The sequence below is a fragment of the Phalacrocorax carbo genome, chromosome 12, assembly GCF_963921805.1.
Source record: "Phalacrocorax carbo chromosome 12, bPhaCar2.1, whole genome shotgun sequence".
NCBI classification, from domain to species: domain Eukaryota; kingdom Metazoa; phylum Chordata; class Aves; order Suliformes; family Phalacrocoracidae; genus Phalacrocorax; species Phalacrocorax carbo.
The window spans coordinates 1,859,973-1,884,001 of NC_087524.1; the positions used below are offsets into that span (position 1 = coordinate 1,859,973).

At 48.1% G+C, this 24,029-nt stretch overlaps 1 protein-coding gene across 2 annotated transcripts; it reads left to right on the forward strand.

Annotated features, from left to right (window-relative positions):
* The first annotated feature begins 3,009 nt into the window (after positions 1–3,009).
* On the forward strand, positions 3,010–22,537 carry LOC104048416 (broad substrate specificity ATP-binding cassette transporter ABCG2-like). Of its 2 annotated transcripts, none has more exons than XM_064463694.1 (16): positions 3,010–3,456; positions 5,826–6,109; positions 6,693–6,752; positions 8,038–8,152; positions 10,494–10,646; positions 11,419–11,576; positions 12,683–12,834; positions 14,046–14,162; positions 15,022–15,287; positions 15,844–15,926; positions 16,299–16,388; positions 17,737–17,861; positions 18,225–18,379; positions 19,821–19,910; positions 21,108–21,220; positions 22,114–22,537. In XM_064463694.1, exons 2-16 carry the CDS (start codon positions 5,826–5,828, stop codon positions 22,259–22,261), a joined length of 2,109 nt encoding a protein of 702 aa, XP_064319764.1. In that variant the 5' UTR covers positions 3,010–3,456; the 3' UTR covers positions 22,262–22,537. The 2 variants fall into 2 exon arrangements, with proteins under 2 accessions (XP_064319764.1, XP_064319765.1); XM_064463695.1 differs by lacking the exon at positions 3,010–3,456 and adding an exon at positions 5,240–5,329.
* Positions 22,538–24,029: the final 1,492 nt, after the last annotated feature.

Sequence of the window (24,029 nt, forward strand, 5' to 3'; positions counted from 1 at the left end):
ATGGACTAAATGATTAACAAAACTTGACAAAGTCAGATTTCTTTGACATAATCTGCAAGTCTTGCAAAAGCCAGCTTCCCCAAGGCAAACAGCACTTTAACCAAGTAAGGGAGGCCAGTCAGCATTAGCTTTGATGGTGATGAGAGATCAGAGTGGAAAAGTCGTGATAAGACGGGGTTTTTTTGCGCCTAGGGTGGTGAAATTGTAGATGCAGCAGATTCAGCACATGTGTACACGTCTGTACAGGGTGTGTCTTTTAGAATGGTTTACTGGACCTTTTGGAAAAGAAGAGCTAGGAAATACCTCTCACTCATGCACCATGTCTGATATTGCTGTCTTCTGCATCGATCTCAGAGCTGCTTTTGTACAGAGAGCATTGGGATCTGCTTCTCATGCATTCAGCGGAGAAGGCAATAGTTCTCATTAGTATGCAGTTATTCCTGTACATATTTCTCATGCACTCTCTTGCTGGCTCAAGTCCCTGAAATATTTTACGAGCTTTATGAAATTCAACCTTAGGCAGGATTAAAAAACAATCTGGATCCTCAGGGCAATGAAAGCAACATCCTAATGAAAGCAGTAGAGAAACAGATCTGAAAAATTTGTGCCCTGTGTTTCTGCTAGACAAAGCTATGTCTGACTTGATCAAGTGGTGGCAAGTCTTGGTCGAGGTGGAAAGCCGGACTAGAGAGAACCCCCAGCACCCCCTTCAAACAGATGCTTTTGTGATGCTGTAGCTCAGGCTGTGGGAAGATGGGAAGAAGAGGCCAGGACCTTCAGCAGAGAGTGGAACTCTCAGTCCTCAGTACCTTTTATTCACCACATGTGCTGGGGCGCATGTGGGACGTGTCTAGGGTGACCAGAACCCATAAGAAGGGAGCAATGTTCAAATTAGCTGCAAACGAGAATGATGATTTTCAGCAGGGCTCCTCAAAGCCTGACTTGCTGCTAGGTCCCCTCCCCTATGCCCAGCACAGTGTCATGGTTGCTCCGGCTCTGTGACCCTGTAGCCGCAGACAGAGTGGAGGCTCAAGGCATCAGGGCCTAAGCAGCAAGAGCAACGATCCCAAATCTGTGCTAAAACCTGCATGAGATCTGAAACAACCCAGGCTGCTCTTGCCTTGCTATCACAGTGTATCAAGGCAAGGCCTGTAGCATTATTTGTTTAACGTCACTCAATAAAATCAAATGGGCTTTGTAGCTTGGTGCTTGCTAAAGCTTTATGCTGGGCTAATGCCTTTGTTGTCTTTCTGTAAGGACAAGAGCTAAATCAACTGGATCAGTAAAATGATACCGTTGGAAAATACTCCCAACTGGGGTGGGAGATGAAACAGGCTGAGGATCGAAAGGCCCTTGAAGAAGCCCAGAAGACTGTTTCTGGAAGAATGGGCTGAAGGAAAGCCAGAGCCTCCAGCCCAATGCTGTAGCCGGCAGATCTGGTTCCTCCCCATACCTTGTGTCTCTATTTCTTTGTCATCAGGATGTGCTTATGCACAGGGGGAAGAGAGTGGTTTTTCCGTTCCATGAAGTGTGAGAGGAGCAGTTCTGCTTCCCAAATTGCCAGCACAAAGGCATCCATCACCTCTGTCTGAGGAGCAGCTGAGCAACTGAAACCGTCAAGAGTAACCTGAACCTTTAATTGTGCTTCTTCAGCAAGCTGTTCTCCTGCACCACTGTGCAGGCGCTATGTGGAGCAGCAAGTTCATGACTCAGAAAATGCTCACCTCTGCTCCCAAGAGCACAGGGGTTTTTTTCTCACTGTCCCAGGCACATGATGAGAGCATTTTCACTGCAACACGTTGAGGGCTCATGAGTATTTAGGGCTGAAATATGCTTGGAGACGGGGAGATGTGTGTGCTTGGTGAAACACCAGGGCAAAAGTCTTCAGTGTAGGCAGATTTTCCTCAAAAGAGGAAGTTAAATCACAAAAAATGCGAACTCAAGTCCGCTTCTGACCCATAGAGTAACTGAAGATAACGTTCTTATTCAGCAAGCCTGATCCTTGGGTGTACCACTGGCAAAACTGGCTCTCCTGACAGGTCTCTAAGGCTATTTCAGTACCCCCATAATCCCACCTGCTCCGAGCTCCTGTCAGCCCTGTAGAGCAAAGCAGCTGCATGAGATGTGTCTTCTTCCTAGCGCATCAACAGTGTTGAGTGCATCAGCATGCCTGGAGGGAGGCCGGTGTCAGAACGGGGAGAGGGCAGCTTTTGGAGTTTTTATTATTGGTATTCATTGGGTAGCTAGAGATATGCTTCGGCTTAGCTGAGCCTTGAATTGATCTAGCAAGAGGTGGTGTTAGAAAAAAGCAAGGCTGTACAGGACTGCAGAGGGTAGTCAAACAGGAGGCAATTAATATGGTGACTTGACAGCTCTGCTATAAATCGTATTTAAGTGGGTGTATTTAAGCTTTTAAGTGGGCTTTTCCTGCATTCACAACACCAAGGAGTCTGGGGAGAGTAAGCTTATTTATAAAGCCGATAGTGCTTGGGACCAGGAGGCCGAGGAGAAGCCTTGACTCCAAACCGCAGGAAATCTGACCTTCCTTCTTTTGCACATTGTCCTAGCTGGGCAATGTCCCGACTGACAACGGGTGACCCCAGCTGGCTGCCGTGGCCCCCATGGGCCCACCAGGGACACACCTGGGGAGCACACTGCCTCTGAAGCTGTGGGATCAGCAGGGCAGCGTCACCCTTGGTGGGTGACCAGGACACCCTCTGTGTCCTCCTGTCCCCGGAGGGTGAGGACAGCCTCTGGCCTCGGCTGACCCAGCCGGACTGGGACCAGCCCCCAGGTGCGATGACTTTTCCAGAAGGTGAGAGGGCAGGGGAGAGGGTCGGGTGCTGCCTCCCACCCCCCGGCTGTACCCCTCTGTGCCAGGGATGTGCAGGGGCCGCGGGCAATTTACCGGGCATCTCATGCCCCATCCCCGGTCCCCTCGTCGGTGGTTTCCAACGAGAGAATAAAGCTGCCCCCCCGCTTCCTCCTCCTCCTCTCCCCGCCCCAGGAGGGAGGGGTAACAGCGGGGGGAGTCCTCGGCCTCCCCGCACACGGGGGCTCCGCCGCGCCGCCGGCCGGGGGGAACCGGGTCCCCCAGCGCGGCCCGGGACGGGACGGGGGCCCTGCCCCGGGGGTCGCGCAGCCGCCGGGCGGAGCGGGGGCTCCATCACCGCCTCTCCCCGCGTCCCGGCAGGGTTTGCCCGGCAGCGCCCGCCGCTCCCCGCCGCCGGTTTATGTAAACCCGCCGCCCGGAGCCGGTTATAAAAGGGCCGCCGGGACCCTCGCTGCCGCCGCCGGGACCCTCGCCGCCGCCGCCGGGACCCTCGCTGCCGCCGCCGCCGGGACCCTCGCTGCCGCCGGGACCCTCGCTGCCGCCGCCGCCGGGACCCTCGCTGCCGCCGCCGCCGGGACCCTCGCCGCCGCTGCCGCCGCCCGGAGCGCCGCGCGGGCCGGGAGGTAACGGCGCGGTGCGATGCGATGCGGGGCGGCGGGGCCCTCCGGAGCTCGGTGCCGTGCGGGGCGGCGGGGCCCTCCGGAGCTCGGCTCGGCCCGGCCGGGGCCGCCCCGCCGGCGGGCGGGGGTCTGGCGGGGCGCGGGCGGGCGGGTTCGCGGCTCCGGCTCGGTACCGGCACCGGCCCGAGGGGCGGGGGGGGGCGGGCGGCTGGAGGGGCGCTGCCTGGGGGCTGCTGCTGCTGCCGGGTCCTACCTGTAGCCTCTGCTGAGCTTTTCTCATCCTCCCGCCACCCCCGCACGTACCCGCAGCAGCGGTTTTGCGGGCCGGTGCTCGTGGGGAGCTTTGCAAAAACGCGTCTGAAAGGGTTCGTGGTAAAATAAACTACAGAACCCACCCAGGGCAGAGGCTCACAAGGCAGCCAGATGTTCAAAAGTAACCAGATCTTTGCCCCTTGTGTCACTGTCATCCTGGTTGGGTTTTTTTTTCCTCCTGATATGTTGTGCAGCCTTTCAAGCATATGAGCCTTCTCTCGCTGATGTAACCAGCATATCCTTTCTTGTTTCCCATAAGCAAGGCTTTCCCAAGGGTGACCAGCCTCAGAGTTCAGGATGTGTCCAAGCTAAACAACCCTTCCTTCTCCCCTCCACTTTTATTGTGCTTATACAGGAAGAAAAGTCTACTGCAACTTTTTGAGCTTTAAGTGATAGGAAAAGGCAGAGACAAAAAGGCAATTCTTGATTCTTTAAATCTGGGTCTTGCAGTTCCAGTTTCTTAGAAGGATGACCACCTCTCTCCTTGAGAAACCCACCACTACTGCGCTGGTGGGTTTTGTTGGTCCTGCTGGTTATCACCCTCTCGGTCCTGGGAGGGAAGAAGTGCAGATGGTGGGAAAAGGGTGACTGGCAGGATGCACCTGCTCTCGCACAAAACTCGGGCAGCCAGCAGTGGATGTCTTTGGACAGTTCTCCCTTCTTGCTCTCTCAGCCTGGCGACTGCCTTGGCTTTCCACAACATCACAGTAAATTTTTATCTTTCCACAAACACAGTCATGCCAGCAGCTAGAAGGGAAGTAAATGATTAGACTAACCTGTGTTAGTCTAACCTGTCGTGTTCCATTTCTGGAAGGGGCGTGTAGTAATTCTTCGCTTCCCTGCTGTAGTTCCCTGGAAAGGGGACAGGAAGGTTTGCAGCTGTGAGGGCACCTGGCTAAAAGGCAGGGTACAGGTTATGCCCAGGCCTTGCACAGGCTGCAGGACTTGGGGACTGCAGGGTCTCCAAGTTCTTCACAAGCAACATCAAGGCAAGAACTTTAAACTTTCTTATATTTTTTTTTTTTAATGAGTGAAGAGATCCAAACTTGGTCTCCATCAGTTACAGCAGCAGCAAGGGAAGCAGTCCCTTGACAAAGAGCTCTGCTGCTGTGGCTAAGAAATGACTTAATATTAATGGCTATACCTGTATTGGTATATTGCCTACTATGTAGGCCCTGATGCACGGACAGGGAGAACAGTTCCTTCCCATTGCTGTTGGTGTGTCCTCCCTCTCAGGTGCTCCCATCCGGAACTACAGAGGCAGCTTATCTGCTTGAACCAGGATGCTTTATAATTTTGTCATTACAAATAGATACCATATTCATTTTCCTTAATGTACTAGTTTGTACCACATTTTCCTTATGTGGGATGTCCCCCTGTGGGAGGGGGAACTCCTGCTGTTCTTCAGGGCAAACAGTGCCTGCAGACAAATCCTAATTTCTCTTCCTGTTTGTAGCTGTGAAGCATCTTGATACTGGTGTGACTGAAACATGATAAGCAACATGTGTAGTTGCTGCTTTAATCACATTGGTATCTCTGAGACGAACCTGTGCCCGCAAACAAGGTGCATGTGACTGGCCTACATTTTCACAAGCACAGCTTTTTCTTCCTGTGGTTCTTCATACAGGCTCATCACCAGGTTTTCTCTGCTGGCTCTGTGGGGGTGTGAGGGGAGGCAAGCATGGTACACCTGAAGGAGGGGTCCTTGAGTCTCTTTAGCTTAAGCGGTAGCAGCTTGCATTTGTAGCTCCGCTGTGTTGAGCAAGATGGTGACCATCACAGATGGGCTTGGGCTTTACCTCGTTAGATGTTCTTGGAGCTAGTGTGACGTCAAGAACTTGCATGTCTCGTTCTTAAAGGCTATGGGTATTGTTCTAAACCTGTGGGTTTCTGTGCCTTTGGGGACTACTGGATGTCTTCCAGTGCGGATGTCCATCCTTTTGGAAACTTGGCACGTGTAAGGATTGGTGTGGTGTGCATGAACTTGCTTTTCCAAGACACTTTCTGCAGAAGTCTGTGCCCATATGTCTCCTTCCCTGCATGTTTTTGTGTTCTTTCAGATGGGAACTGCTCAAAACAACAGCGACCTCAAAAAACTCCATGCAGTGGAGCTTGACCTGTGTAACAAGGATATGATGGCAGACACATTTGATCACAATATTATTTCTGTTGGAGAAGAGGAAGGAGTGGGCAATTTCCAACGTTCTCTTCCAACACGAGAGTCACTCCGATGCCCTCGGGGCTCTGTTGTCAGCTTCCATAACATCCAGTACTCCGTTAAGCAGTCCAGTGGATTCCTATGTAAACGGAAAACTGTGGAAAAGAAGATCCTTCATAACATTTAGTAAGTTCTTACTTAAATAAAGTAACAGAGGGTAGGAATTAATCTGCTGCTGTGAATTGGTGACCTCAATGTCACCTTCCAGATCCAGCTGTGCTGGTAAAGGAATGACTACCCTCCTGCCAGTCTGCAGTTCATGTGAGCACTTTCTAATTTGCTTTTAAGCAAAATAGCCAGGATATAGGCGAAGCTGTTTCCGTTATTGATCTGGGCAAATTAGGAAGGACCAAACTTGTGTGAACTCTTCTGCTGGAAGATCTGAGGGTTCCCTTAACTATGGTTCAAGCTGCAGTGGGAGGAAATGAGCAGCAGAGAGCAGTTGCTTATTCTTTTCAAGACCCTGCTCATCAGGGAAGACACTTAACTTCTGTCTTTTGTAGATTGCTTTTTATATCCAGCTCTGGTTCTGTTCTGACTGGCAGTCTGGGACAAGAAGGGAAAAATGCTTATTGATTTCAGATTTAAGGAGAAGTTTGTAATAATCTCTAAGTTTTCCTTTCAACAGCATTTTGTTCACACCCTTACCTCTACTATGAGCTGCATGTGAACAGTCCTCCATCTGGAAATAACTCTTTCCTTCTTCCAGTGGCATTATGAAGCCAGGCTTGAATGCCATCCTGGGGCCAACTGGGAGCGGAAAATCTTCGTGAGTACTTTCTCTGCTCCTTCAAATGGACAGGCAGCTGTGCAAAGAGGATTTGGGGCTCTGAGCACTGGGGAAGATGTGAGAGATCTGCAGGCTCAGACCTTTGTGTGCCTGTGAGAGATCTGTCGATGCAGCCTGCCCTCACAGCCCTCTGCTGTCAGCTTTGCTGGAGTTCTTGCCCTGCAGCGGTGTCACACTTGTCTGCTCCAACTGGTGGTCCATGTTACTGCAGTCACCTTTGGTGGTGGCCTGAGTTAAGATACCAGGCTGAACTGGGGTGACGGGAGCTCAGGTGTAGGCTCTGTCCTAGACCTGTCATGGGGTGGGGAGGGGTGGAAAGCTCCTTTGGGGGCAGGAGGGATCTTGTCCCCTGGGAAGTTGCTGCAGCAAGACTTCCCTGAAGATGCTAGGCCAAACCCCTCTCTGATGACTGACAGGAATATGGTGTAATGTCAGTCTGTAGGATGCTTTGGATCCTCACCTCAACCTGGCTGTGGCCTGATGGGGGGGGTCCATATGCGCTTGAGTTCTTTGGGTGCAAGCACAGAGAAATACCACGCAGACTATTTCCAGCCAGTGCTGATGCTGTTCTCTCTCCTGTGTAACCATGGTAAGAGAGCTCTTTGTCACGCTTTGCCTTTGAGAATGTCAGAGACTGGCAAATACGGCTGTTGTTCACACAGGTGTGTCTTTGTGATAACCCTTGGTCTTCCCCTCTAAGGGGGCTGCTGGCTAATCAGGATGTTTTCAAGAGCAGCACTTCATCAAGGCAGTGTTTGCTTAGCTAGCAGGCAGGCTGGCCTCTGCGCTGGCAGCAAGGAGAATCCAGTGACAGGTTAAAACACAATTACTTTATAGAATTAATCTTAACTCTAGTCTTGTTTATACCCATTTGGATTAATTTCTTTGAGATCAAAGTAGTCACTTCTGCGCTCCCCTGGCTGGAGAGCTGACTGCAGCTACTTGGCAGGGTGCTTTAGTCTGTGTGCATTTGAGGTTAGCTGTTAATACGGAGACTGAGTTTATGTCTGTACGGGGTTGACTGCTGTGAATCATGAGGGTCTGTACACTACCATACTGCTGTGGCACACCTTGTGCTGGAAAATCCTGTATCTCCACCAGGCTTTCTGTACAAAGAACTAAAGCCCCCAAAGTAAAGGAAGCCCCTTTGGTTTGCAGCGTGCCATGAGCAGGCTGTAACTGCACTCCTGACCGGTGGTACTCCTCCAGTCAAAGCTAAAAGCAGCTGTTATGGCAAAACCTAACGCCTGGTGTTTGTCTGAAGTCTCCTAGATGTGCTGGCTGCCAGAAAGGACCCAGCAGGCCTGTCTGGAGAAGTGCTTATAGATGGCATCCCACAGCCTCCAAATTTCAAGTGCATCTCAGGATATGTTGTGCAGGTGAGTGACTGCCTTCAGCGGAGGCCTGGGAGCCCTTGGGAGGGAAGACCACATAAGATGAACAAAGCATGAACTACTAGGTTCGGTAATTTTCAGTGATCCCTGCAGAGTCTAATTTGATAACTCAGATGTTACAGTATTTAGTATTTTTCTGGGATATGGAAGACGAGGATCAAACCGTTACTCCAACCAAGTCAAGCACGGAGGTATTTGTCTTCCCAAAGCCACGTGGATGCCCAAACCACTGGGCTACTGTGGCTTGTTCTTTGGGCTCTGTCCTGAAGTACTATCAAGGGTTTTAAAAAAATAAAAAAGTGAGGAAAAAACCCAAAACACCCAAAATCTCTTGCTGTAAAACTCAGCAGTTCTAGCTGGCAGAAGTACCTTCAAGCTCTCAGACCATAATTCTAGGAAGTAAATAGACCCCTGCTGTTCTTCCTCTGATTCTGGCTGGCTGGGACAGAGCTTCGTTCCACTCAGAGGCAGGAAAAGCCGGCTGAATCTGCGGAAGTGGGTGGAGGCCTGGACCAATAAATAGACCCTCAACGCCCTGGGGGAGCAGAGGACAAGGGCATTCTTGGAAGCCATATGAGCAGCCAAATCTGGAAACCAGCCAGGCTTCTGACTGCAGGCAGATGTGAAATAGGCAGCTTTTCTGAAAGCTGCCAGCTGCGGGGCTCTGGGAGGATGTGCGTGACGAGACTGATGCTGAGCCTTGATCCTGCAGGTCAAAGATCCCCAAATTCTCAGTGTTTCATGAATGGCCAGGAAGTTTCTTGCGAGTGGTCCCAGTTTGAGACACTTGTCTTTCAAACGTCCAAAGCGACCAAAGTTAACACCTTAAAATGATAGGCAACCAGGTGAGACATGAAGTGGTCTCTCTCCCCTCCCATCCCTGTGCAGTACTCCCTAGATCAATAAAGATGGCCCAAAAACTACAAACAACACTTATGGACTAAATACATAAATACATACATACTTATAGGGTCAGTTTTATGTAGATGAGCATATAGACATGCTAAGTCATGTGTTATCCCTATAAAACTGTCGGCGGTCTCTCCACTCATGCCTTGCAAGTGAGGGTGTCGTGCCACAGTCTGTTATGTTTGGTATTAAGGTAGCTTAAATTCACAGTTTAGTTTCCAATCTGATGCCCCAATAGTACTGGTGGGTCTGAGGGTGGAGAGGGTGAGAGGCTGAGGGTGTGCAGGGAGGGAAATGATGGTAGGAAATACCTAATCCTGCTTTGGCAGCAAAGCCAGTTTATCATAACACTACACCCTGAGTAATCTGTCACATACACACAGCAGCACATTCAGTATTCCTCTGTTAACTCCAGTGCCAAACATGGTTGGCTGGCACATCCTTTGTGCTGCTGATCAGCTACATCTGGTGCAGGAGTCCCAAAGCAGGCGAGAATCTGCAGCTTTGGGGCTGTGTCTTCCAAAAGGGCACTAGATTTGAAAGGTTCCCAATTAACAGGCATATTTCCCAGCAGCTGCCCAGTGTTGCAGCCCTTCTCCCAGTGTATGGTGGGATGCAGAATTAGCTCGAATATCAATGCAGGGCTGATGGAGAGGTGTGTTGCTCTGGATGGACCTGACGTCAACTCTGTTTGGCTCATGGTTGTTACAGGCTGGTGTAGGCTGCCCAGATTTTTGTCAGCTGGATAGATTTGATTCTTACTCACCATGCACATGACTGAAGCTTTTCAAAAGGGATAGCCCTTAGAATAAGGTCTTGTGCCTGAGTTATAGATAGTTGAGACATGGGAAAAATCAGGAGCATCTTGGTGCAATACTCTTGTTTCTCTGAGGAGCTGCTGTCAGTGAGGAGCTGGGGAGAGCTGCTTGTTGGCAGCTGAGCTCGGCGGGTGCTCTAGACCACAGCTTGTAACTGGGAACGGAGCTGACTTCCGTGATTCCCTGAGTGCCTCTACCTTGAACACTGAGCACTAGCAATGTCTGCTGGCTTCAGCTGGACTGGCAGAAGTTTAACTCCTCACAAAACCAGCTACCTGCTCTGTCTCCCTTTGGCTGGTAAGGAAAATGCATGTCCACTACAAAATGGTAGTCTGCACTTGAACTCCTGAGCCTGAAAGCAGGCTGAGGTGGTGCTTGGTGTAAGCTGGGGGCCTGCAGAGCTGCGTTCTCCCCTTAACTGCTACTGAGTGACCTTGAATTTTGTGTCATGTAAGTTTTGAAGCAGGGGTTGTCCCTCAGTCCAGTTTCCACCATCGTCCACAAACAGCTTATCCAGCAACTGCCAATACAGGGAGTCCGGTGCCCGGTGAGGTAGCTGAGAAGGAGGCTTTCCAACTGTCCATTTGTACTGCTTTCAGGATGATGTTGTCATGGGAACAATGACCGTGAGGGAGAACCTGCACTTCTCTGCTGCCCTGCGACTTCCCAGCTCCATCAGTGTTAAAGAGAAGGAGGAGCGAGTCACCCAGATAATCAGCGAGCTGGGATTAAGCAAAGTGGCTGATGCTAAGGTGAGCAGCGAGAATACCTTTCTCAGAAGTCATGCTACCTCTGGAAACTGCACTGCTTGGCTCTGCGCGGTATGGCATACGTAGTGCCGCTGCGCCGAGCTTAAGCAGGAACCTGACTAAACCATACTGCACACAAGAAATCAGTCTCCAGCTTAGGAAGTAGCTTGTAAAGAGGTATGTGTATTTGCTACTAAAAGGGGAAGGTTTTTGGACCATGTCCAGCATGTTGTATAAGTTCAGAGGGGAAAAAGTTGCCTAGTCATAGCACCTCGGAAAGCTGCTCAGTCACTTCCTGGCTTTGTGGGACAAGACAGGGAAATTGTTTACTGTGCTGAAAGCTGTGAGGGATGGAAAGCTGGGCTGCGATTGAGTTCTGTGCAGAGCTTGTTCCTCCCAGCAGCATTTTCACTCTTGCTTTACTTTGATTTTATTTACCCCACTCTTGAGCCGCTGCTGAGCTACCAGCGAAAGGCATTCCTGAACACCAGTGCCACCTCTGGCTGTTGTGGCTTCGTTCTGGCTCTTCCTTGTCAGTGTCATCCTCGTTCCCTGAAATCGTAAGGTGCCTGGTACCTCTGAAAATCAGGCTCTGCTTACTGCTACGCAGTCCCTCGCACCGAGTCAGACCCATCATCATCTGCTGGCCCTAGAGTTCACTAATGGGACTCTGAAAGTGAAAAGGGCTTCTGAGTGTGGAGAGCCCTGAACTCCAGAGCATGCGCTGACCGGGTGCATGGTCTTGTTGCAAATACTTGATTTCTTCTGCTTGTAGGTAGGAACCGAATTGATCCGGGGAGTGTCTGGAGGGGAACGGAAGAGAACCAACATTGGGATGGAGCTCATCACAGAGCCACCAGTCCTTTTTCTGGATGAGCCAACAACTGGCCTTGATGCCAGCACAGCCAATGCAGTCCTCATCCTCTTGAAGAAGTAAGAGTCAGTTCTTCAGGGCTGTGCTGCAGTTTTGTTGTCAGCTCATTAGTAAAAAAAGGAATGCTGTTATGACTGAGTAGCTACAGTGCTTTTCTGATATTTTTTTTTTTTTTTAAAAAAAGCTAGACAAGTAGGCTCAGAAGTGGTAGTAAATTATTTATTTGGGTCTTGCCCGGAGCCTGTTGAAGTTGATGGGAATCTTTCCACAGCAAGCATTGGATTGGAGCCCAAAAAGCAGACGTAGCTTGGACAGTTTCCCTTTGCCACAAAGAGGGGTGGACTGGGAGGTCAGGCCTTGTAATCGTAATTTCTTGGCCTTCCAGCTGACTCTGTTACAAAGTCTCTTCCTCCGGTCTGGCAATGGCCTTGAACTCAGATCAGACTTCACCTGCAGATTTACCCTCAGTGCCCATTATGTTTTGGAGATGAACTGTCATCTGGTACAAAGAGGACCAAACAAGGGTTATTAAATGAGAACGAGTTCCTAACCCTCCTCCTGGGTTTGCAGCATGTTGTCTGGTTTTGCCTAGGGGGACATTTTGCTCTGCTGTTTGTGGATAGAGGTCTTTGATTGGCAAGGATACTTGTTGGGCATCACTGTGCTAAAGCACTCGAAACAACGGCTGACAAACCTGAAGGAAAACTAGTTTTGACTTTTCTAGAGAGAACATCTTCAGCAGAAGAGCTAAGAGAAATCTCAGCTGGCCAAACTTCCACAGCCTGCTATGTAAAGCCTGCTACTGCCATTGAGTGCAGTAGGACCCTTCCAGTCAGCCCAGTTGAAGCCTGGTATAGAAAACACGTAAGGAGGGTTGATACACAGCTGTGGCCTCAACCTTTGCTAGCTACAGACAACATTGTACTTTGTCTGCCTGGACTGCAATGACGGTTGCTTGTAGTGATGGGTGCTGCCTTGAAGGTCTTGCAGGCAGCATCTGACACAGCGACAGAGAAGGGGGAGCTACAGCTTTTCTGAGCGGAGAGCCTGGGAAGGTGACAAGTATTTGTCTTGGATTTGGATACTTATTTTTCACTTGGGTTAACATGACCTTTCTGAAATGTAAAGTGTGGTGTCTTTGAGAGATGTTTTGTTTTTATTTCAGGCTCTCAAGAAGAGGGCGAACCATTATATTTTCCATCCATCAGCCCCGCTATTCCATATTCAAGCTGTTCGACAGTCTGACATTACTAGCCTTGGGAAAGGTGCTGTACCATGGGCCTGCAAAGCAGGCCCTGGAGTACTTTAGTTCTATTGGTAAGTCTTCTGTACCAAGAGTAAAGGCAACTGGCTAATGGGTTTAATCTGTGGCTAGATTCTTACCCTAGCACTGGAACACAGTCCTGTGCTATTTTATCCCTAGGATACTGGAGGCTGTACACATACAGTCTGAGCAGTGTTATGTTAGAACAGGAAAAAACCAAAATGATAAAAATGAAATTTTGCAGACAACGCAGAGCATGGCTCTCTCCTGCCTTTGTTTTGCCTTGTGTCAGGGCAAAACCCCAGAATTGCTTCGACATTTAGGAGCACGACGCACAACAGGCAAGGTGCTGCCTGTAGTTCTGCCAGGCGTAGGTGGCAGACCGGTGGGTTTTGAACCACAGCCCGCAGATTGGCAGCAATCTGTGGGGGCTGATGCAGGAGTCTGCTCTAGTCTGAATGCAGGTGGGCGACCGAGAGGACAAAATCATGGCGTGTTTTAAAATGAGTTAATAACTGCACCGTTGGGTGGCTGCCCCCTCTCCAAGTAAGCGGGGGGGGGTGGGGGTGGTTCTGACTATAATGGACAGAGAATGTGGAGTGAATTTCCCAATCTAGTCTAGATGCAGCCATGGACACATTGGATTGTAAGCTTTCCCTGGCTTTAAGGGAGATGCTTTAACCAATCTCACTGCTTCTACTCCTCCTCTTAGCATCCCACGTCACTTATTTTCTCACAGAAAAGCTATAGAATAAGCATCCTTGCTTCCGCCCTTCTCCCCCCACCCTTTCTTCCTCGTCCCATAGCTAGGACCATATTATAAGAAGTCACTCTTGCACAGCCCTTCCTCTTCCTTGTGACCATGGAAATAAAAGCAAGAATTGAGCTTCTAGAGCAAGCACCTGAGGCTGTAGAGCAGATGTCCAGCAGCCGCTACTGAGGAACTGTGTGTCTTTCAGAGTGGCATGTGGTTGAACAGCACTGGTAGGAGTTGTCCGTGCTGAACTGTGTAGAAGCAAATTCAGATTTCTCACCTGAAATCAGGGGAGAATAAGCAACTTTGAAGCCCTGTATAGATACTACAGATTCACCTTCTCCTAAATCATAAATTCTGCTGCTGTAAACTAATGCTCATGGAAAGCAGTGAAGTTTTCTTGCAATAGGGTTGTGGAAGAGTGATATAGGATTAGACCTGACCTTCCAAGCCGTGCTCTGTGCAATACAAACATGTTGCATTTGTGGTTTGGGTTTGTTTTTTTTTAAGGATATGAATGTGAACCCTTCAACAATCCAGCTGACTTCTTCCTTGATATCATAAATGGTGATTCAACAGCTGTGGCAGCAAGCAAGGAGGATCACAGACCTGTGGACAAAGGAAAAGGTAAATTGTGCAGGAGAAATCCACTGCCGGCTGCCGTAGAAGGGAAGTTGTATGTGGTGATGGCAAGCTTTTATCCTCTGGGTTTCCTCCAGTCTAAGGGCTGGAGGAATCCAGCTTCGTTATCTTTTTATTTTTCCTACAAATAGATATATTTTGCTTTAGACTTCTTTAAAGAGCTCAGAAAACTTTTAAAAGGATTTTTTTCCTCCTTCAGTAATATAGGAGAGCAGTGACAAAAATCAGTAATTTAAAAAACCTACGTGGGAAAGACTGAAGAAGTAGAATTGCTTAGTCTCAACAGACAGCTGAGAAGACAGAAGTTTTCACTCACATAAAAGGCTGCTGCAGAGTGGACAGGGTGAATAAGCAAAGGAGTAAAGGATTTACAGGGCAGTGAGAAAGATTGGAACTCGATTAGAGAATAAACTCTAACAATATAGTGAGTGAAATGTTGAGAAACATTTGTCTGGGGATGCTGTAGCGTATGCATGACTGAAGGATTATAAGGGAAGTTTTCATAATGGTGCTTTTTGGGGATGGGGAAATGGATCAGCGCAAACATTGATTTCCGCAAAATTCAGTGAAACAAAGGTTTTCTGGTGCCTCATTCTAAGAATATGGCCATTTTTGTGCCACAAAGGACAGGCAGACTAGCTAGGTTTGATTAAAACTGTAGGGAAACCCTCTCACTCAAGCTAGCCTCCTAAGCTCAGAGCTAAGGCTTGAACAATTCCAATTCTCTGGGCATTCCTGTTTATTTTTTCATTCAGCCTCCAAAATGGCTGAGCATGTGCATGGACCACTCCTGAAGGTAAGGTTCATGGGGAATCACAAGCCATATCTTGTCTTTCTCGCTCAGAGGTTAGCAGTGAAAACAGAGAGGCAGAAGATAACGTGGACAGCAGTGTGGTAGATGTACTGCACCAGAAATATCTCAACTCCAGCCTGTATCACAACACAAAGGAAGCACTAGGGAAAGTGGAGCTTGGACGGGGAAGCAAGCAGAGAGAATCCAAGCAGGGGCATGAGATCACCTATGCAAATGGATTCCTCACCCAGCTGTACTGGGTGTCCAAGCGTTCCCTGAAAAACCTCATCAGGAACCCACAGGCCTCCGTTGCACAAGTAGGTAACAACTGCTAAAAGTCTCACACTCCCTCTGCTCCCAGTCCCGCCATCTGTGGTTTGAAGGACGGACTTTTCTTTTCAAAGGCGGCTCGGGAAATGGCAAAATCCCGTGCCACTGCCACTGAAGTGTAGTGAGATGCCCAACTACCTTTGTTGCCTTTGAAAAATATCTCCATTTTAGTTTAGATAAGCACGACTGCACTGAAGGTTGGGGAGTGGGGGGAAACGCTCCATTCTCTGATTCACATGGGGAGCTTCTAGGGTGACGTTAATTTTGTGCCTCACTTGAAACTTTAAGCTGGGTTATTCTTTGAGTGTGCTTCTACTAACCTTTCCCAGCCAAAGAAGATCAGAGGAAGGAGAAAGGTGAAGAGGATAAACTCAGAAGATTTGCCATAAAGCTTTTAATTGTGTGTGCCATAGGTATACTTTGACTCACAACAGTAGAGTTTTAGGCAGGTGTGAATCTTAAACCCCGCATATGCCTCAATAATAAGTTTGTCCCTATTTACTTATCTGAAGGACTCCCTTCTCCCTTTCTTTCCACTTCTAGATTGCAGTGACCATAATTCTAGCCTTGGTTGTGGGTGCTATCTTTTTCGGTGTAAAATTGGATCGAAGTGGCATTCAGAATCGGTAAGTTGGAAGGCCGCGGCTTTGCTCATTTTTCTATCTATAGCAGACAGTTTCAGCCCCAGGGAAGGCCTTGGGACCCACTTGGACCACAGAGGAGGGTTGGGTTCAGAAGCCTCACTGTGCTGCAGCACGTTGTTGCCGGAGGCCCTAAGGGGACTGCAGTTCTGTGGGGCTCACACATATGTACACAGGAGATGTGAAAGGGAAGATAAAGGAATAAACCTGGTTTTACAGCTAAGATCTACAGTAGCACAATTAAATATCTCCATTCTGTGAACAGAGACAGAAGAGCACTGATTTGATGGTACAATGATATCTGAGGCTGCCAGTGTTAATCTAGACTTTTTGACTGGGGTTTTTTTTGCCTTCTAGGGTTGGATCCTTGTTTTTTGTCACCACAAACCAGTGTTTTTCCAGTGTCTCTGCAATTGAGCTGTTCATCAGAGACAAGAAACTATTTGTGTAAGTAGCGAGGCACTTAGACTGTCTCATACCCTGGAATGACGCGGGGCAAGAATCTTACAGGCTAAACAAAACTATTTCCTCCAAAGTCAAAACTATTTCCTCCAAAGTCTTGACTGCTCCCTTGCAACATCAGGTTGTAACAGTAATGCTAAATCGATCTGTAGAGCAGGGAGCTGAAATGCAAAGAGTTGGGGGAAGGAGGGGAGAAATGAAGTGCTTTTACTTGCTTGCTGTATCACAGTTTATTGAGAAGCGCTTTTCCTGCCCACGTTTGGTAACAGCTGTTTTTGAAGTCTGCATGTGAATCCTGCAGACTGTGAACCCTGTCGTCCCTCTTGCTGACAGGGTTGAAACTCTGTCTTGGAATAATCCTAAAGTGGTAAAACTGCGCAAAGATGAAGGGAGAGATCTTGGAAAAGCTTTGCAAGGGATGCTCAGATGAAGAGGGCTGCTGGCTGGCTTACAGGAGCTCCCTAATAATCAAGCACATCTCTGTCTATATATATATGTATATGTGTTTGTATGTGTATGTATGTGAATGTGTGTATCTATTATATACACACATGTATATATGCATAGATGTTGCAAATGTAGTATGGAATAGCCTCCAGCTCATGGTATGAAAGGGCAAGAGGCAGATCCTATGCAGTAAAGACGAAATTGGAGATTTATGCCTGGAATACACATGTCCACCCACAGGTTGCTCAGAGCAGCCTAATATTGCCCCTAACAGCTGCTCAGGAGCAAATCTCCCCCACACTGACATTTCTGGCCAGTCTGCCCTGCTTACCAGCTTAGCTTACTAGCTGTGTCAGTGGGGATTTTGGCACCTCACCAATTAAAGCATCTTTTCATGAGCTCCATTAAGCAGCAAAACAGTCATAATGACATTTAATTGCCCTGTAAACTGGAGGTGAATTGATGTCCTAAAGCTGCCTTCCCATTGTTGGGTATCATTCCTTCTTGCCTGGAAGCAGCTGTATGAATTAGCTGTGGATGAAGCGTTCCTCCAGCTAATAGCAGTCTAATACTTTCCCATAATCTTGTGTTAAGAATAATTCTTTTTGAAAAGAGATTTAGGAGCTGTTTTCCAATATGTTACTTAGCAGTCACATAGCCTTTCATTTGCTTTCCTTGGAGGGCGCTCAGTATGGCTGCAGGGCCCGTGAGGTAGATCAGCCCTTACTTCACAGTGTGGGAAGTGACAGCATAGAGAAAATAAGGAACTTGCGTATAGAGAAGGTGTCAGTGGTAGAGAGAGCAGAAACCAGACACACACACATGCTGAGTCTGCTTCCTAGATAACCTCTAAACCTGTACAACTCCCTCCTTCCTGTCCTCGCAGCCATCAGTACACCAGTGGATATTACCGTGTGTCTGCCTACTTCCTGGCCTTGATGATAGGAGATCTGCTGCCCATGAGAACTGCTCCAGCCATCATATTCTCATGCATCAGTTACTGGATGATTGGTAAAGAATCGATGCTTTCATTGAACCTGCCATCTTCCAACACATTTGGTTTCTGACTTAGCCAGAGTCTAATTCCTTTATCTATAACATGAAACTAGTTGAACCTTCAACTGATCTGAGTGCTTGGCATCATAACTTCGGCAGACTCTGGGGCAGGGGCAGAGACGCCAGCAATCTGAGGGACCTGCTTGACCACATCTTTCAGTAGTCCTCTTTGGGCCTTTGGAGCTCACATAGTTCCTGCCAACTCCAAATTTGGTCTTTCTTCCTGCTTTCCTGGTCTTGTATAGGAGCCCAAGGGTACCTCTCTGGGATTCATAATGTGGTTGTTTACCGGACTCTTTCCTTTCTGTTTTTGGACAGGATACCAAGCTGTCGCAGGCCGCTTCTTCTTCTTCATGCTGACCCTGATACTGGTGTCGTACACTGCCACGGCCATGTCTCTGGCTATCAGTGCTGGGATGGATGTGGTGGCTGTGGCCAATCTGCTCATCACCATTTGTTTTGTCCTGATGCTAGTAAGTATATAAGGGTGCGTGTGCTCGTTTGGTGGAGGTGAGGAAGTGGCTGAGACAGGCTGAGAGGACTGGGTTGAGCCAGCCCTAAGCAGGCTGAGAATCCATGGTCCAGTAGCATATCAGCCCCATGCCGGTGATTTTATTGTCACTGTAGTCAAAGATGTACTTCTGCCAACTCGTAATCTAAGGGTCAAATCATTGCTTAGGTACAGTTCAGTAGGTGTGATGCCACCAGTGCTTTGCTAACAGTTTGCCCCAAAAAGGAGTTGGTTTTTTTATAAAAAATTGTCCTTAGAAAAATGGATTTTTAAAAAAAATATCTTGCATTTCCAGTATTAGAAAGCTAAGTAATCAACTAGATAATTTAAAAGGAAATAAACTTTAGATCAATTAATTTTATTGCATTAATTTTTGTTGCCCGGTGAGATTAGCAAGAGCATACCCTCTCTTTATTTTAATTCAGTATTGCCCTTGGGTTCCAGAAATTACTTCAATACTCTTCTTCAGGGACTTCTAATGAAGACAGCAAGTGAGAGAAAGGAATTTTGTCTACTCACAGATAAGGGATGTGAATTCTTTTTCAAAGAGATAATGTTAGTGATGAAACTTCTTGACTGTGAGGCCTACCAAGTTACCTTAGAGTAAAAAGTACTTTCTGTCAGGTGGTTCTTGGTAGCTGTCTGCATACAGGTCTTGAGCCTACACCACATCCCTTGTTCTTCAATTTGCAACTTAACCTGCTTTTTGCAATAAGCTGAGTGATAGTGTATGGCTTCAGAGGCTTCCTGTGGGTGTGAAGTGTGCATGCATAGCGAAGAGCAGCTGATGTACATTGAGAAAAGTCACAGTATATAAGGAATGGCACATGCACAGCTGGAAAGACAGCAGGGCAGGCACAAAAACACTTGTGATGAAGCACAGCCTGAAGCGTCACGTTTAGCTATGAAGTTCAATTATGCTAAGAAGTAAAAGGGCAAACATTGTTCCAGGCGGGAGAGAGAACGGATAAAAGATGTAGATCAGCGGAGGAAGCTGAAATAGTAACAGCCCTTAAGGGTACCCGTGGTTTCCTTCTTGTTTCTCCACTTCCTCATCTCCCAGTCATCCTTTAGCCTCTGGCTAGCTCTACCATAGGACACAGTCCTCCAGAGTAAGAAGTTGTCAGCATGCATGCTTCTTAGCTCACATGTGGATGTAGAAAACCTTTCGACCTCTTTGCAAGCAGTTAACTAGAGTACTTGGGTGTGCTGTTGGGCCAGGTGGCTGGGAGTGCTGCAAGGTTTGAACCTCATGCATGTAGGCACAGGGATAACAGCAGCTGGAGGTCCGTCTAGCTCAGTGCGCCTCTGCAGCTCTGTGCAACTGCAATATCTGTGCAGGAACAGCACTGTTTGCAGTAAACAGAGTTTGTGACTCATTAGTCTCTTCTGTTCTATTTCAGATCTTTTCAGGCCTCTTAGTAAACCTCCCTTCTGTAATGGGCTGGTTGAACTGGCTCAAGTACTTCAGCATCCCCCGATACGGCCTCACTGTGAGTAGAAAGTAGCATCGGTCTCCTGTGAGTAATGTTGCTACACTTCTGGTTCCTGGAGAGGTTTTGAATATAAATTAAGTTATCTTAAAAGTCAGATTTGTTTTCTTTCCTTGCATGGACGTGGTAAAAGAACAAACCAGCCAACTCTAAAAAGGAAGCCAAAGTTAATCTCTGTGTGAGAGGTGAAAGTCACTGAGACTGAACAAATCCGTTGTGCCACAAAATTTGTGCTGTTTGGACAGCAGCAGAGCGAGCTGTCCCGTGAGGAGCTAATTCCTGGCCTGAATAGTTGATCTCTGTGGTTTAGAATAAAGTCAAATATTGTGTGGCCTTTCCAGAGACTGCTGTTTGGGTGGTTGGTCTGAGGTTAATGACTGTCCAACTGATTAAAGTATAAAACCTGAGTGTCTCTTCCGCATGGTTTCCTCTGAAGTGAAGTATGACCTACTGCCATTTCTGAAAAGTAAGGGTCTGTGGTACCAGAAGTCTAAGGGTGCAGCTGCGTGAAACACAGTAACTAGACGTAGCAGGTGACCCACTGGTCACAGGTGGGAGTTGTGCTTCCATCTCCTGTCTTCCTACTGGCCAAGCCTATTTGCGAGGAATAGTTTCCTACCTTTGAACAAAAACGAGTTAAGTGAATGCTGGAGCTGGTGCAGGGTGGTGTGGGCAGGACCATGTTGACCGACAGTGGAAGAGAAAGGTAGGATCAGGGAGAGGGAGGGGATGTGTGAGACCTTCCCTGTTTGGTTATTGCTGGGATATTTTATCAGTTGCTGAATGTGGAAGTGTCCCCTGAGATTGCAGTTAGCCCAGGATGCCAGTGCAAGGGAACCCTTCCCCTCTTGCCTTGGCTGACTGTGCCACCTGCCTCCGTGTGCTGGCGCTGGGGAGTCTGCATTGACCCAGGTGAATGTGGGTGAACAGGAACTTGTAGCTGGCAAGACAGAAACCCATGGCTAAATCACTGAAATGTAACTTTGAAGCCAAAGACTCAGAAACCAAACCATCCTGCACATAAGAACATGGAGCAGTTCCTCAGAAAGGCACTGATTAATAGCTGCAGAATAAAAATATACGATTCCAAGAATGGTGATGCGTCTTCTAATAATCAAATTCCTTTGAGGTGTTTCAGTTTTAGCACCCAAAATCACTAGCTCTGTAAAAAAATCTGATGTCCTCCTCTTTCCCTAGGCTCTTCAGGTGAATGAGTTCAGGGATCTCTACTTCTGTGGTGGGAGGAATCCAAATGTTACAGCATCTGTGGGAGATGTGGGCAGTTGTCCCCCCGATATTTCAGGAGAAATGTAAGTCTCTAACTTGGGGTGGTTCTTGGGCCCAAATTGTGATGGCTTGCTTAAAGAGATGACTGTTTCAAATGTTTATATTATTCACAGAATAACCACTCGCAGGCCAGTGTCGATAATATGTCCCAAAAGAATGTGTTTTAGGATTATGTAGTAAAACTTCACAATTACCCAAGAGTGAAGTAGGGATGTAGAGTTTTTACTCCTAAAAATAGGCAGATGAGCTAAATTAAATTTTGTTTTTGATAACCTAGCCCTGGTTTATCAGTTTTCTTAAACAAACCCAGGGTCACTTAGCGGTGGAAACATGTGGACAGTTACAAAGTCGTTGGGAAGCAGTAGACCTGTGATCAGAAACATGCCTGCTGCTCAGAGCTTGTTTGTACATATTAGCCTCCCTGCAGATACATCAGAGCACCAAGGTATCCATCTCCCAGTACTGCTGCCCCATTTGAAATACTCTTATCGATACCTTAAGCTGTAGCCATGCAAGTATTTCATGACACATGCTAGAAGGCTGGCAAACAGAGATTACTGTGTGCTAGAGCACTGTTTCCACAGCTTTTGGACCCCAAACCCCTGCTATGGACCTCCAGCGATTGCTGTGTGAAACTAATACTTTTGTTCTTACGACAGCTTAACGTGGTTCTGAGGTTTACTCATAGATTGGCAGCTATCTGTGAAGAACAAGTAGGATGCTACTGAAAAATGATGAGAACCGGAGATCTAGATTTGTCCCATAGGCTTTTCTTAGTCATAGGTTATGAAGTTACTCCGTCACCTGTTTTGCAGAGTTGAGGGTAGAAAAATCTTTGTGGAACAGGAAAAAAAGTAACTACCTGAAGACTTGCACCACAAAGTAATACCAGCTTCTGCCCCGTGCTTTTCTGCAGGTGTTCTGGCGAAGCATACCTGTGCAGCCAAGGAATCTCACCGACCAACTGGGCAATGTGGGAAAATGTAGTGGCTCTCTTCTGCATGACTGTTATCTTCCTCATCATTGCCTATGCTAAACTCCGGTTTATGAGAAAGTTCACGTAGACTCCTGCGTTGCCTTGCTCTGCAGCTTCTCCGGTCTTAAAATTGCAAAGCTTGTTAAGGCCTACTGGAGGTTGCTGAAAGATTTCAACTGACTTTACTGGACTTCAGATGGGAACCCTGTTGCCTTGTTTCTGGAGCATGATCTCCACGTGATTGTATGATTTTGGTTTTTAAGAAGAAATGCATGAATGTCTATTGCGTAAGTGATTTTTTGGTAAGAGAATATAATTCTCATAATTCCTTAGGTACCTAGCAAAATATGTATTGTAAAGCATTCTTCTTCTGTGGCCAACTTATACAGGAAATGCTTGAAGGGAAATATTTTCCTTTGAACATGTGAACCTCTCCATCACAAATGGTATGAGCATTTATGCATTGATATGTTGCCCCTTGTTAGTGCCTGTCACATCTGAGGAGAGCCAGAGACTGTTCACAGTGTGAGCCTGAAGTCAGTACAGGGAGTGAGCGCTCCTTGCCAAGCAAGAACACTTACACTACTAGTAGCTTCTCAGTGGAAGCTACTTGCATAAACAACTTTTGCTTGATTAAAAACTAAACAGCAGTGGTTGAAGACATCTCATCTAAGAAAAGTGAGAAATATATACTGTAAAAAAAAACCCTAAGCACCCCAACCCCCCCAAAACCCCCCACCAACAGCAAAAAATGCATGTACTACTTAAAAGGAGGGGAGGAAATTCCCTTTCTTTTTTCTTTAAAGATTTGTATACTTAGCAATGGCAGATCTTTTTAACAGACAGGGCTTAGCTGCACCCACCTATATGTAGTGCTGTTTACTCTATGGACTGAAAAACCCGTGTAGATGCTCCTGTGGCAACTGCAGCAACACTTAACCACAGACACCGCAGGAGAAACTGTTGCGAGCCAGCTCACCATATTGTTAGCAAAAGTGGAGCTGCTTTTCAGCTGTATTAGAGACCCTCAGATGGGAGCGGACCAGCTAAGCCGAAGGAAGATGTCCTCAAACACAAGTCTAGAGAGTTAGCTTGTGAGGGCCAGGCAAGCAACAGCCCTTGACACTGGCCTGCAGTGTGAAAGTGCTCCTGGTGCTCTTGCAATAAATGGTTCAGTCGTGGTGCGAGAAAGAGGGAAATAATCAAACTGACAGCGTGGCCACATCAAGCACAAGCCACGCTCTTTCTGCGCTGCTTCACTCTGTGTTACAGAAGTAAACCCATGCCACGTTTTACATCTCAGTGTCTTTCTCCTCCCACTGCGATGAAGGCTGTTTGTTCTTGCTTGTCCCCACACCTGAAGCCCTCACTCCCCTGGAAAAGCTGAAGGGTGGGCCTGGGAGAACCCCATGAGGTTCAACAAGGCCAAATTGAAGATCCTGCCCCTGGGTCGGGGCAACCCGCGGTACCAGCACAGGCTGGGGGAGGAAGGGATTGAGAGCAGCCCTGCAGAGAAGGACGTGCGGGTGCCGGGGGGTGAAAAGCTGGACGTGGCCCAGCAATGTGCGCTCACAGCCCAGAAGCCACCTGTCCCCTGGGCCGCATCGGGGGCAGCGGGGCGAGGGAGGGGGTCCTGCCCCTCTGCCCCGCTCTGGTGGGACCCCCCTGCAGCGCCGCCTCCAGCGCTGGAGCCCTCAGCACAAGGACTCGGGGCTGCTGGAGCGGGTCCGGAGGGGGCCACAAAGATGCTCCGAGGGCTGGAGCCCCTCTGCTCCGGGGCCAGGCTGAGGGGGTTGGGGCTGTTCGGCCTGGGGGAGGGAAGGCTGCGGGGAGGCCTTACTGCGGCCTCCCAGTAC

What these genes read in the sequence shown, in the direction of transcription:
- LOC104048416 (XM_064463694.1), top strand. Translation starts at nt 5,826, where the DNA reads ATGGGAACTGCTCAAAACAACAGCGACCTCAAAAAACTCCATGCAGTG. An exon ending in AAGATCCTTCATAACATTTA is followed by an intron (nt 6,110 to 6,692) that starts GTAAGTTCTTAC and finishes TCCTTCTTCCAG; the next exon opens with TGGCATTATGAAGCCAGGCT. An exon ending in CCCGATATTTCAGGAGAAAT is followed by an intron (nt 21,221 to 22,113) that starts GTAAGTCTCTAA and finishes GCTTTTCTGCAG; the next exon opens with GTGTTCTGGCGAAGCATACC.